Source organism: Chrysemys picta, chromosome 3 (genome assembly GCF_011386835.1).
Source record: "Chrysemys picta bellii isolate R12L10 chromosome 3, ASM1138683v2, whole genome shotgun sequence".
Classification (NCBI taxonomy): Eukaryota; Metazoa; Chordata; order Testudines; family Emydidae; genus Chrysemys; species Chrysemys picta.
The window spans coordinates 102,519,847-102,532,527 of record NC_088793.1 but is presented as its reverse complement, the minus strand read 5'-3'; the positions used below and the strand labels follow the sequence as shown (position 1 = coordinate 102,532,527).

General features: G+C 40.2%; 1 protein-coding gene across 32 annotated transcripts in view; it reads right to left on the bottom strand.

The window, feature by feature from the left end:
• EYA4 (EYA transcriptional coactivator and phosphatase 4) overlaps positions 1-12,681 on the bottom strand; it is a 228,788-nt gene that overhangs the window by 39,169 nt on the left and 176,938 nt on the right. For 20 of the 32 annotated variants that reach the window (XR_010599666.1, XR_010599668.1, XM_024113356.3 and 17 more), the window contains 4 exons: positions 10,780-10,922; positions 10,507-10,650; positions 9,287-9,366; positions 8,866-9,049 (listed from right to left, as the gene is read on the bottom strand). Coding sequence is in view for 29 of the 32 variants with exons in the window: in XM_024113356.3 (XP_023969124.1) it covers positions 8,866-9,049; positions 9,287-9,366; positions 10,507-10,650; positions 10,780-10,922 (551 nt within the window). In the remaining 3 variants the exon portion in view is untranslated. The remainder of the gene's footprint in view (positions 1-8,865; positions 9,050-9,286; positions 9,367-10,506; positions 10,651-10,779; positions 10,923-12,681) is intronic. The other 12 variants (XM_024113350.3, XM_024113349.3, XM_024113368.3 and 9 more) reach the window with 2 other exon arrangements.

Below are 12,681 nucleotides of genomic sequence, written 5' to 3'. Positions count from 1 at the left end.
TATATATACACGTGTGTATATACATATTATATTATTATATATATATATGGCATGAGTTTCTAATGAAAAGTAATTATGTATTTACCTATTTTCCAGTCATTTTTTGTAGTGGCTGCACAATCATTTCATGCAAAGCAGAACTATTCCAACATAATGCACATTCACATTTCTTTCTTTGCCCCACGTAAGATAAAAACAAAATTATATCCAAGTCTAGCTTTTTTGTTTTATTGCTTCCCTAGCAAAATAGCCCAACGGGTGAATGAAGTATCAAGTAGTTTGTAAACATTGATTCTGACCAAAAACATCAAACAAAAATCAAAGTACAATACTGATAACTTTTGAAAGCCCTACAAAATAAGTTTTATTCAAAGTGTTTCTTTATACCATTCAGTAATCCATGTCTCTGTATTTAGTTTAATATTTTATTCTACATGCATACATACTACCCATGAGAATGTCCTCAGAGAAAATTTCTATAGAAGTGTGACCTGTAGAGGTCTATAGAAATTAAATAGGGCTATATAGCAATTATTCTAAATGCCTAATTAATAGTAAAATACTTTCTATAAGCTTTAAAACCATCCTATGAAACTGTATAGAAAAGTCATGTCTACTACATTCACTAGTAGGGCTGTATTACACACAACTGACAAAGCTGCATACATACTCTCAGGAAGATTGGGGTGGGCGGGGTGCAGGGACAGACTAATAGAGGCAAGAAAACAAAACTAAAATTTGACCTAGTATAAACTTTCAAAAGTGCCTAAATGAGTTAGGAGTCTAATATCCATTTTCAAAGGTGACTTAGGGTAGGTCTACACTACCCGGTAGTTCGGCGGCAAGCAAATCGAACTTCTGGGTTCGACTTATCGCGTCTTGTCTGGACGAGATAAGTCGAACCCGGAAGTGCTCGCCGTCGACTGCAGTACTCCAGCTCGGCGAGAGGAGTATCGTGAAGTCGACGGGGGAGCCTGCCTGCCGCGTCTGGACTGAGGTAAGTTCGAACTAAGGTACTTCGAACTTCAGCTAGGCTATTCTCATAGCTGAAGTTGCGTACCTTAGTTCGAATTGGGGGGTTAGTGTAGACCTGCCCTTAGGCACTTAAGAATCTAAATCCAACTGATTTTCAATGAGGCTTATGTTTCCAAATGCATAAATCACTTTTGAAAACGGGTCTTAGATTCCCCTAAGTTACTGAGGGCCAGATTTTAAAGGCATTTAGGCACCTATCTGCATTTCTATAAATACCAGCACCTAAACTGATACCTTTAAAAATCTGGTCCTTAGGCACTTTTGAAAATTTTACCCCTAATCTAAAATTATTATAATTTGCTGAGGAATGCTACGGAAATTAAACAGAAATAAATCACTTCTATTTAATCACAACTCCGTAGTAATCTTGCTTTGCTATTGCAGAATTAGTCAGGAGAGGGAGTTCTGATGAATTAACCAACTCTGTTCCCTGAGTGATGCCAATATCAGGAAAGGCACTAAAGGTAATGGGGAAGTAAGTAAGGCCAAGGAGTATTGGCTTGTCCTCCATAAAAGAGAGAAGAAAATATGTTTGGTTAAATGAAGTACAAAATGACAACTCCAAATTGGATTCCTTGCACAACCAGAACGTCCACTGACTTCAACAAGAGTTCTGAATGTGTGTCTTATAGGAGGTGACCCTTATAAAGGGAAATGTTATTTACTAGCGCTTCCAAGACTACACGAAAAAAATCCTAATGTCTGGCCTGAACCTTTTAATTATTTTTAACACATGAGAAAATTTAATATATGTGAAAAATGTAATGTTTTATAAAATCAAAATTCAATTACAAAGTAACATATTAAAGCATTTGTTCCCAATTATTCAATTTACTTAATTCTTCCAAAAAATACAAAAATATTTCTAAATCGTCTATGAAAGTTCCTAAAAGCTGAAGTAAACAACTGAATGCTATTTTCAATTTCCATTTAACATTAATCATTACCAGTTGCCCCAGGCTTCTCCTTGGACCAACACTGTACATGATTGCATAATTATCCATTAATCAGTACTGTAACTAATCACTGTACCTTGTAAGTTCTGGGTATTTAGAGCCAACTTTATTTCATTAAACTAATCTCTAAATCAGAATTACCAGCTGTCTCTTACTTGAATGCAAGGCATGCTTCTATTTTAGAACTGCAGAAGTCAGTAGTGCTTGGGTTTTTGAACAACTGTAGGCTTAATTGCTGGATTTGCTTTTTACAAACAGCAGGCTCATCCATATTAAAGGGGAAACTTATTTTTTTTATCCTTAAACAGCTTCAGAAAATTTAAACTTAAAAAAACCTGACCAAAATACAGATCTATGCTGTAGTAAGAATGTGTGTCAAATCTGATAGAAATGCTAACTGTTCATACACAGAAGGATCCAAAAATGTGTGTACTTATTCAGAGATAGGGAAGTCCTAGTGCAGTTCACCAAAGTTAGAAATATTAATTGCAATGCTTGAAATTCTTTCCTTTTTTCTATATTCAACACATAGCTAAAGATCCTGTTTGGGAAACTTCATTCACTGGCAAGTGAGAGTAAGGCTACAATAAAGTGACAGGAAAGTGTTAGGCATGAACATGGTATGGCCTGTTATTACAGACATAGTGATACTCCGGTACTGGTGCAGGACCAGCACAAAACCTTCCTTGCCACTGAACCTGCCATGACCAAACTGAGCAAGAAGAGTAAGAGCACAGTTGTTGCAAAATGGCCTTCCAAGAGGGAAGACCCAGGCATACACACAAACCCAGTGAAAATTTCAATGTGGGCTGCTTCTGAATAGGCTAGTATGCACAAGGAAAGTCAACGCAGACTGATTCGTGCACATGCTGGCCCTAGCACCATTATCCCAGTATACCAGCAGCAGGGCTCACTATGCCCTTTCCCCACCCACCAGGTGAAGCAGTAACCAGAAGCTCTTTGCAATTGCTACCTCTGAGCCATGATGTCCTAGTGCCATCCCCCAAGCTCCAGAAGCAGCTGGGTTCTCTTCCCTGCTAAAGGGAAGAAGTTGCTAAGATCCACATGCCACTTTCCAATAGGCCGTTACTGGCAACATCCCTCAGGCCAACGTGACATCACACCATCAATAACTTCAAACACAGTACGTGACTGGGCCTGGCTTTAAGCTGCTTAAGGAACATGGTGAAGGTCCAGTCAGCATTATAAATTAAAACCATGCTCATAATAGCATTAGGGAACAGCAGCCTTGTTAGCAGGTCTCTGGGCTCTCTCTGCGCTTGCTGGGATGGATGTCTGTGCCTGAATACATTAAGTTAACATTGTTTGTGCACTCTCCGCAGGAATTTTGCTATAATGCCACTTTTAGAAGAAACTACAGGTTTCCTGTACCCCCAAAGCATGAGAGGCCAGACAGAACAAGTTCTGATATGTCCCAATGAACATATATTGATGTACTGTCACACCAAGAAGAGTCTGTGAAATAAAGAATCTGGCCCGTACACTGGTGTGTGGTGGCTAGGTTACCAGGAGTATTCCCGCACCCTGAGAATCTATTGGACAGCTATAATTGTTCCCTAGTCCCTTTATATCTGTCGCTGGATGCACAATACCCCAAAGAAGGCAAATAGGAGGGAGGGCCATGGCCTGGGCACATCAGAGAAGGTGAAGTGCACCAGAGGGAGCAGGCTGAATCATCCCATAGGAAGGTGCAGACAGCACACCCCTCACTCATGCGAGAGAGCTTGGAGAGAAAAGATTGGGCTACCATACTGCCCCCAAGACAGGGCTGTGACTTAAAAGTATAGCCCTAAGTAAGGGTCAGTCCTTGACTGGAAGGTGAAGGTGCACAGACTGCTGGGAGAAAAGCCAAGAGAAGCGGACAGCTTCAAGAAAGAAGCCATAAATTGCAACCCTGCTATCAGCACACAGGACACTACTAACAATCCTTTACTGTGGTAACTGTTTTCCTGACCTGCAGTCACGCAGCTTCTTCTAGCTTGTATCAATCAACGGTAAGAGTAAGAGTCTGTTTTTATGTTTTTCATCTGGTTATCTCTCTTTATTCAATAAATACTGTCATAATTAGGATTTGATTGTTGAGTTTGGAGTCACAGCTGTTTGACTAGATTAAGGATCCTCTGCCCTCTGGGCAGGAAAAGAAACCTCGTCCTCCTGGTCAGACAGTATTGGAGAGTGAAGCACCTGGATGTATCTATCATAGATTTTAAATGACACAGCCCATGGTTCTCCAGCCAACAAATCTCTTTAGATAGAATGTGCTGATCCAGGCTACTGTAGTGCTAAGATGTGACCTAGTGTATCAGTAGTGTTCACAAGTTCTAAACTATGGCTAAGCATTCAGAATGCTGCACTCCATTTACGCAAGTGTATTTTTAAAGTAACACACAAGAACACAGGCATGCGATGTATTTTCAAAATGGGTGTTGCACTGTGCACACAGTGTCGCATGACTCATTCAGCACTTCACAGAAATGGGAAGTGTCTGGGCAGATTTACAAGTTCAGATGCATAAGCTATTTAAAAGGGAGACATGTTCATGTGTTTAAACATAAACCTTTCTTACTATTTCACTATACTTACGCACTCTTTATGGTTTTCAGTTATTTAGCTTGTATAAAGTTCCCTTCTATAGTACATTGAATGCAGATTATAAAACACTGTCATAAGAGAGTCTGTACATATAGTATGCTAACAGATCACTTCTAAGCAGCAAAGCTACAAGATGAGATAATGTGCAAACCTACTCACTACAAAACATCATTAAGTTTGCAGGAAATATAAAGTGTCCTGAAGCATGCAGAGTTCTCAAAACATAATTTTAGGAGTATTCACCACATTCTTTCAGCATACACCAGAATCTTTTAAATTATATGTGGAGCAACATCTACAGTGAATGTTCATTCCTCAAGTGTTCTAATTTAAGTTGTTTATAACATAATCTTTTACTTTTCTGTCTTAAATTTGGCAGGTTTGTTCCGAGTGCAGGAGTTAATATTTTTTTAAGCTTGTGCCAAATGGTTCAGCTACTCCCTACAACCAAGGGAGTGAACAAAATATACTTTCCTATTTTATATAAATACACACTTTCCAAAAAAATTCAGCCTGAGGCAGACACCTGGCATGGGAAATTTCAGCCCATACAATTAAAGTTTGGCAAAGTTATAAGTAACTGAAAACAGGGTCTTGTAATGGGAAAAGTCAGGCAATCTCAACGGTAGGTAATGCTGCCAGATCTGCGTATAACTTTTTGCACAACCTTAACTCCTCCCCTTTGGCTCACTCATTATTATTAATATAGTACTGCATATTTTTGAAGGACACCTGTGTCATTCAGTTCACTCACTAGAAAGAGAATGAGGCAGCTTTGTGTAGTGAATTGATCTGGGGTCTAGTGCACCCCTTCTGCATTCAGGGACTGATTCAAAACTCATTAAAGGCAATGACAGTCTTCCCAGGACTTCAATAGGTTTTGGATCAGGTCCACACTGCAGACATTGTATAGTGTATGATGAATGAAGCAGGGTCCCCTGGAAGACAAATAAAGCTCATGTGGCACTAGACAGAGACCTTGGAGATTTGGAGTCTTTTACTGTCTCTCTCACAGACTTTGTATGTGACCTTGAGCAAGCCACACTTAATCTCTCTGTACCACAGTCTCACATTTGTAAAATGAGGATAATACTGTTTGACTTTGCAGGGGTGTTGCAAGGATCAATTCATTAACCTCTGTGAGATGCTCACCTACTAATGTAATGAGCACCACAGAAAAGTCTACAAAGAAGGAAAAGCAATGCTTATGGGCAGCAGTGTTTGGATGATGTGCAGTATATGAAACAGGCGTGGAGCTATAAGGCGGATGATGGGGATAAAAAGAAAAGCTGAACAGCTGCCTCATTCACAGAGTAATGTCCACCTCATGTACTTAATGAGCTGGGGTCCTGTAAAAAAGTTTAGTGTGATTATATAATAAAATACGGTAATGCTTTATGCCCAAGGGCACATAATTGGTCGGGCAAACTTAACTTTGTCTTGTCCTGGCTTCTGAGTGCTTTACTTTGCAACTGTAACTCTTTTAATATAATTTAAATAGATTGATACTAATACCTGATAGCTCTATTGTGACTTGCTGAATTTTGTGAATTAGCAATATGGCATGCACGTTAAAAAGTGCTTGTCTAAATAAATAAACGACGGTAGTTTGGTTTTAATTATTTACGTTAACACTTCACAATATACTGTACTAGTAAATATGCTGTAATAAGGGAGTCAGTGTGACCTAGTGGGTAGAGTACTGGACTGGCTCTGGAAATGTAGATTCTATTCCTGGCTCTGCCACTGGCCTCCTGGGTCGACCAGTCACTTCACTTCTCTGTGCCTAGGACCTGGTCTACACTACAGTGTTAGGTCAATACAAGCTGCCTGTCTAGTTTGCATATCAATTCTAGCTCAGCAGTCTCTCGTTGGAGTCTGTTTTTGAAGTTTTTCTGTTGTAATATAGCCGACCGCTACACTTACCTACATGCCTCCAGCTTCCATCCAAGACACACCACACGATCCATTGTCTACAGCCAAGCTCTAAGATATAACCGCATTTGCTCCAATCCCTCGGATAGAGACAAGCACCTACAAGATCTCTATCAAGCATTCTTAAAACTACAATACCCACCTGCTGAAGTGAAAAAACAGATTGACAGAGCCAGACGAGTACCCAGAAGTCACCTCCTACAAGACAGGCCCAACAAAGAAAATAACAGAACACCACTAGCTGTCACCTTCAGCCCCCAACTAAAACCTCTCCAGCGCATCATCAGAGATCTACAACCTATCCTGAAAGATGATCCTTTACTCTCACAGATCTTGGGAGACAGACCTGTCCTCGCTTACAGACAACCCCCCAACCTAAAGCAAATACTCACCAGCAACCACACATCACTGAACAAAACCACTAACCCAGGAACCTATCCTTGTAACAAACCCCGATGCCAACTCTGTCCACATATCTATTCAAGTGACATCATCATAGGACCTAATCAAATCAGCCATACCATCAGGGGCTCGTTCACCTGCACATCTACCAATGTGATATATGCCATCATGTGCCAGCAATGCCCCTCTGCCATGTACATTGGCCAAACCGGACAGTCTCTACGCAAAAGAATTAATGGACACAAATCTGACATCAGGAATCAAAATACTCAAAAACCAGTGGGAGAACACTTTAACCTGTCTGGTCATTCAGTGACAGACCTGCGGGTGGCTATATTACAACAGAAAAACTTCAAAAACAGACTCCAACAAGAGACTGCTGAGCTAGAATTGATATGCAAACTAGACACAATCAACTCCGGTTTGAATAAGGACTGGGAATGGCTGAGCCATTACAAACATTGATTCTATCTCCCCTTGTAAGTATGCTCACACTTCTTATCAAACTGTCTGTACTGGGCTATCTTGATTATCACTTCAAAAGTTTTTTTTTCTCTTAATTAATTGGCCTCTCAGAGTTGGTAAGACAACTCCCACCTGTTTATGCTCTCTGTACGTGTGTATATATATATCTCCTCAATATATGTTCCATTCTATATGCATCCGAAGAAGTGGGCTGTAGTCCACGAAAGCTTATGCTCTAATAAATTTGTTAGTCTCTAAGGTGCCACAAGTACTCCTGTTCTTCTTTTTGCGGATACAGACTAACACGGCTGCTACTCTGAAATAAGGCAACACAGTATCCCTGTAGACACTGCATTACTTACATCTATTGGCTATCATTCTCGTCAATTTCACTGAGCTGTGAAATCGACAAGAAAGCGGGCTCCCGGCTCCCCGCAGTAAGCCCTGCTGCTCCCCAGGGTCCTGGTTTCCCATTCCAGCCCAGCTGCCACCCAGGGTCCCCGGGCTCTCGCCTCCCCACTGGAAGCATGGCAGCCGACTGGACTCTGGGTGTGGATCTCCCCACCAGGAACCGGGCTGCCCCCTGGGGTCTCGGCTCCCCACTGGGAGCACAGCTGCGCTCAGCGTGGCGCTCCAGACCCAGACTCCAGTTGGCTGCGGCATTCCTGATGGAGGAGAGCAGGTCTCCTGGTGGGGAGACTGTACCCGGTGGGGAACAGGGAGCCAAGAGAGGAGGGGCAGCCTGGTGGAATGTCAGGCTACTAGCAAGGAGCTGTGTGGAGCTGACAGCCCTGGCTTTGCCAGCCCCCTGCACTGCCCCTCTGAAGTTGGTGGAAGTGTTCCTGGTGAGCACACGCATCACAGACAGAAGAAGGGCAGTGTGGACATGAATCACCCCAGTAATTACTGTGGTGGCTGTAAGTTGACCTAACCTAGGACAACTTAAGTCTATAGTGTAGACATGCCCTGAGTTTCCCCATCTGTAAAATAGGGATCCTTTGTAAAACACTGACATCTCTGGATGAAGAACTAGATACTATTATTATTAGGTGTCAGTAATACAAGATCTCAGCCCCATTTTGTTATTAAATCTTTGCTGAGAGCTGAAGAGGGATTGCCTTTTTGAGTGTGAATTAGAGAGGTCCTGCTATAACACAGTAGTTTTGGACACTCAAAGGTGCATACTTGATTGTTGTCTCTTTTCTCATTCCCACAATGATACATATATCAGTTTGCCAAAATTACTTGGTTGTGGTTTAATATATAACCTGAATATACATTTTTTTTAACATCTCATGATTGTTTCCATAATAATTTTTTTTCTTCTGGAGACACTAAGATGAGTATAAAAGTTTATGCTTATCCCAATTTGGTTCAAAAATTACCTATGTTGAAAAATTACCCAATTCTGCTTTTATGCATCTAAACTGATGGGATGAAATACACAAAAGTTTTTCACCTGGATGAAGGTCTGTACCTGGTTGACTATTTAGGCCAGGGAGAGATTCCTGTAGCTGATAGGTTGATGATGATGAAGACGTGCCATCAGCTGTGTTGTTTGAGGTCATATATGCTCCATATGTTGATGCTGAATAATACTGTGCATATTGATTTTGGCCAAAAGCTGTGTAGGATGGATAATCCTGGAAAAAAGTAAAGGCAATTTATTAAGTGAACCCATTTCTTTATCGTGTATTTTAAATGAAAAGGTTGATCAAATTTTCTCATGAAGATTGCAATATTTGGTTAGATATTAAAGTACACTGCTGTCCTATCACAATAGTCCTGTTTTAACCTAAATTGGTCAAATTATGCAATTGCCTGATCACTTAAAATATTTTCTTATTCTGTTGCACATATAAAAGTATCAATATTCATACCTGTTGTGAACTACTGAAGTTTGTAGAATTCGAGACTGAATTATTTGCATAAATAGTAGATGAGGGAGTAAAACTAGAACCTAAAGTTAAAGGAAATAATTTGTTATAAAGAACCTATTTGTGTATTGAAAACATTTTTCATATTACAACACAGACAAATCAGAAGCACAAATAACTGAGATTCTGACTTTAAAATATAAAAAATTCTAATGAATGCTCAACAGAAATGAAAAACTGCTTCCAGATTTATTTTTCCCTTTTCATATGTTCAAGAAAACTTGGAAAATGTGGTTTTGTTCAAGAAAACCTTTTCACACTTACTACAGTGTTTCAACCACTCCCTTGTTTCTTTCCTCTTGTTCTTTCTCTCGTTATGTATATTTATTGCTTAGTTCACCTTCACTTGCAACCATCCAGTCTCAGCATAAAACAGTTCAAATCCCATCGCCCTCTCAGGTAAAAGGGGGGCTTGACCCAATGATTTTTCACATCCTAGATGAATACCCTATCACTGGATTAAGAACTGAAGGAAGCAGGCCTCCTTTCCCCATTGTTTTGTGTAAGCTGGCCTATAGGCAGGCAAGCTAGTTAGGAGGAGGAACATCTACCTTCCCCGGTTTTTGCATCACTCTGGGGCTTAGGCAGCTGCAGCTTGGAATGGGGCTGCAGTGCACATGCTGAAAGGCAGAAACCTAGATGCCAAGGGAACTCTTACTGCAACAAAAAGTGAGTTTAGGCACCTACAGAGCATAGTGGCAGCTGAGCGGGGATTTTGTGAAGCCTAGTGGGACCTGATTCTGGGATTTAGGCACCTCAAGTGGCAGTCAGGTGCCTAAGTCCTTTTGTAAATCTAGCCCCTAGTTCCTATTGATTTCAATGGGAATTAAGTGACTAACCTGCTTGGGCTCTTTTGAAAATCCCACTAGGTGCCTATCTGCATCTTTAAGTCCTTAAATACTGGCCCTGGGTCTTTTGATAACTGTTTCTTATGAAGAAATGCACATCATAACGCTACATTAAAAGATAATACCTTGCATGAAGTCACATATCAGCCTGCATATACATTTCACTTATTTTAATGCGACATAGGCACCTAAATACCTTTGAACATCTGAACCTAAAGGCCTACTTCAGATATTCCTACTCACATTGAGCGACACCTCACTCATGAGTAGTGCCTCTGAAATGAAAGACAGAAAATAATGATGGTGGTTACTGACCTGGCATTTGATAAGAATATGGTGTTTGGCCGGGCTGTGGTGTGGAAAACCCTGGACTGTAACTAAGGCACCCACTCTGCAGTGGTGACTGTGTTTGCGAAAGTCCGCTTTCCGTCTTGATGCCTGGCAACATTACACCCAAATCTGTGTGAGAAATTAATTTGCAACCGATTCTTTAAAATATTTTCTTGCAGATGGGGAGAAAAGTAAAGAATGTTCAAGTTGACAATTTTACTTGTAGTTAAGAAGGAACAACAATGAGAGGTAAAATACCGTAAGTAGGTAAGCTGTAAGGCTGTCCAGTCTGTGAGTAGGCTGTATAGACTGCAGGCTGTTGCATTCCTGAATACTGGGTCTGTCCGGAATAGGCAGACATTGTTTGAGCTGCTGGTGTAGAAAGAATGTGTGGATAGGGCCTAAATATTAGGAAAAATAGCATTACTGTGGCAACAAATACTTTGCATGTTGATTCAAGCAATAAAAGAAAAAGGTTTCAAGAAGTTGATAAACAGTTTTCTTTGTCAACAATTACTCTTCTGGAATCCAATCTAACCTTACTGAAATAAATGGAGAGACTCTCTGGGTCACATTCTCCGGTGCAGCGTGGATGTTTTGTACCATACCACCAGCACGATATAACTTTAAAACTGCTGTATCCAACTCCAGGTGGCTCATCCCACTGTTAACATAGCTCTACAGGGTTTTGCGCCCCGCCCCCCTTGGAGCAATGAGCATCTGGCATAAGTCAATCAGAGATGTCCTCAGGCTGCTCTAACCCAGTGAAGGAGAACAGTCCTAGACACTGTGGCAGCAGGATCAGGGAAGTACAAACGTGAGCACCAAGATACACAAACTTGTACTGTGCACAGTTCAGCTGTAGCTGAGGATCTGGCCCTCTGATTTCAATGGGACATGGATCGAGCCCATAGCGTGGCATTAAAAATGCCTACAGTAATACTTTAACAACAAGATGGGCTTTCAACATTTGGAAAATTTGGGTTACAGAAAAAAGAATGGAAATAAAAGTGATCTTTTGTTTATGAATACTGAAGTTTTATAGGAAGAGTGAATAAAATCACGTTTCAAAATTTTACCCTCCAGAGTTGCAAAAATGTATTCAGAAATATTTGTCTTGGAAAGTCAAATAAGATTTTATGGACCAAGAGTGATCAAACACACACTGAAGAATTATTGTAACTGAAACCTAGCCATTAAAAGCCATGACTAAATATCAAATACTAATTTCTTTTGCTTTTTTTTCTAACTACTTCAGCATAGTTGGCAGCAGTTGCTATCCGAAAAAGATTACACTTTAATTTAGATGCCAAAAATTATTACAGTAAATTAAAAATTCAATAAGACCTTGTAATATATTTGGACAAGAATATCTGATGCACTGTTAGCCAAATCCCCTTGTAAGTGAAATTAGAAAGACTACGCTTAGTTCATTGTTGTTTGCAGTGCTGTTGTAGTTGCCTGAAGAAGAGCTCTGTGTAGCTTGAAAGCGTCTCTTTCACCAACACAAGTTTGTCCAATAAAAGATATTAGCTCATTCACCTTGTCTCGCTAATATGCAGTGTTGTGTAGCTGTGTTGGTCCCAGGATATTAAAGTCTCTCTCTAATATGCATAGTTTAGACATTTACTTGTCATCTTATTACATATTTGTTATATCATGATGTGAATACAAATTTACCAAAACAAAGTAGCTTAAGAAAGCATAACCCACTAATGTGTCAACGTTTTAATTTTAGAAGCATAATGCCAAATTTTAAAACATAGCCTCCTACCTGGCCCTGTCAAGTATGCAGAAGCAAACAAACTTCACACTGCAATCAGGAACATGTGTGCACAAAACTGGTAGTGCCACATGCAAATGAGCACGCTACCAACTCTAGTGATTTTATCTCAAATCTCACAATATTTGGTGTTTTGTTAAAGTCCCAGCTCTTTGAAGTCAATTGACTACATGAGACTCTCAATTTTAAGTGGGGGAAGGGAGTAAGTATCTAGTCCTTATAGTTGCAGAGAAAAGCTTGAAATGTGACTCCTACTGTTTTAAGAACCAGGAGGTAAATAAAAAGAATCCAACATACTTTTGCAGTGCCCGATTCATGATTTTTTGAATGCTTGGCAATACTGACTATGGAATGTGTATGTATAGAGAGTTCTCCTT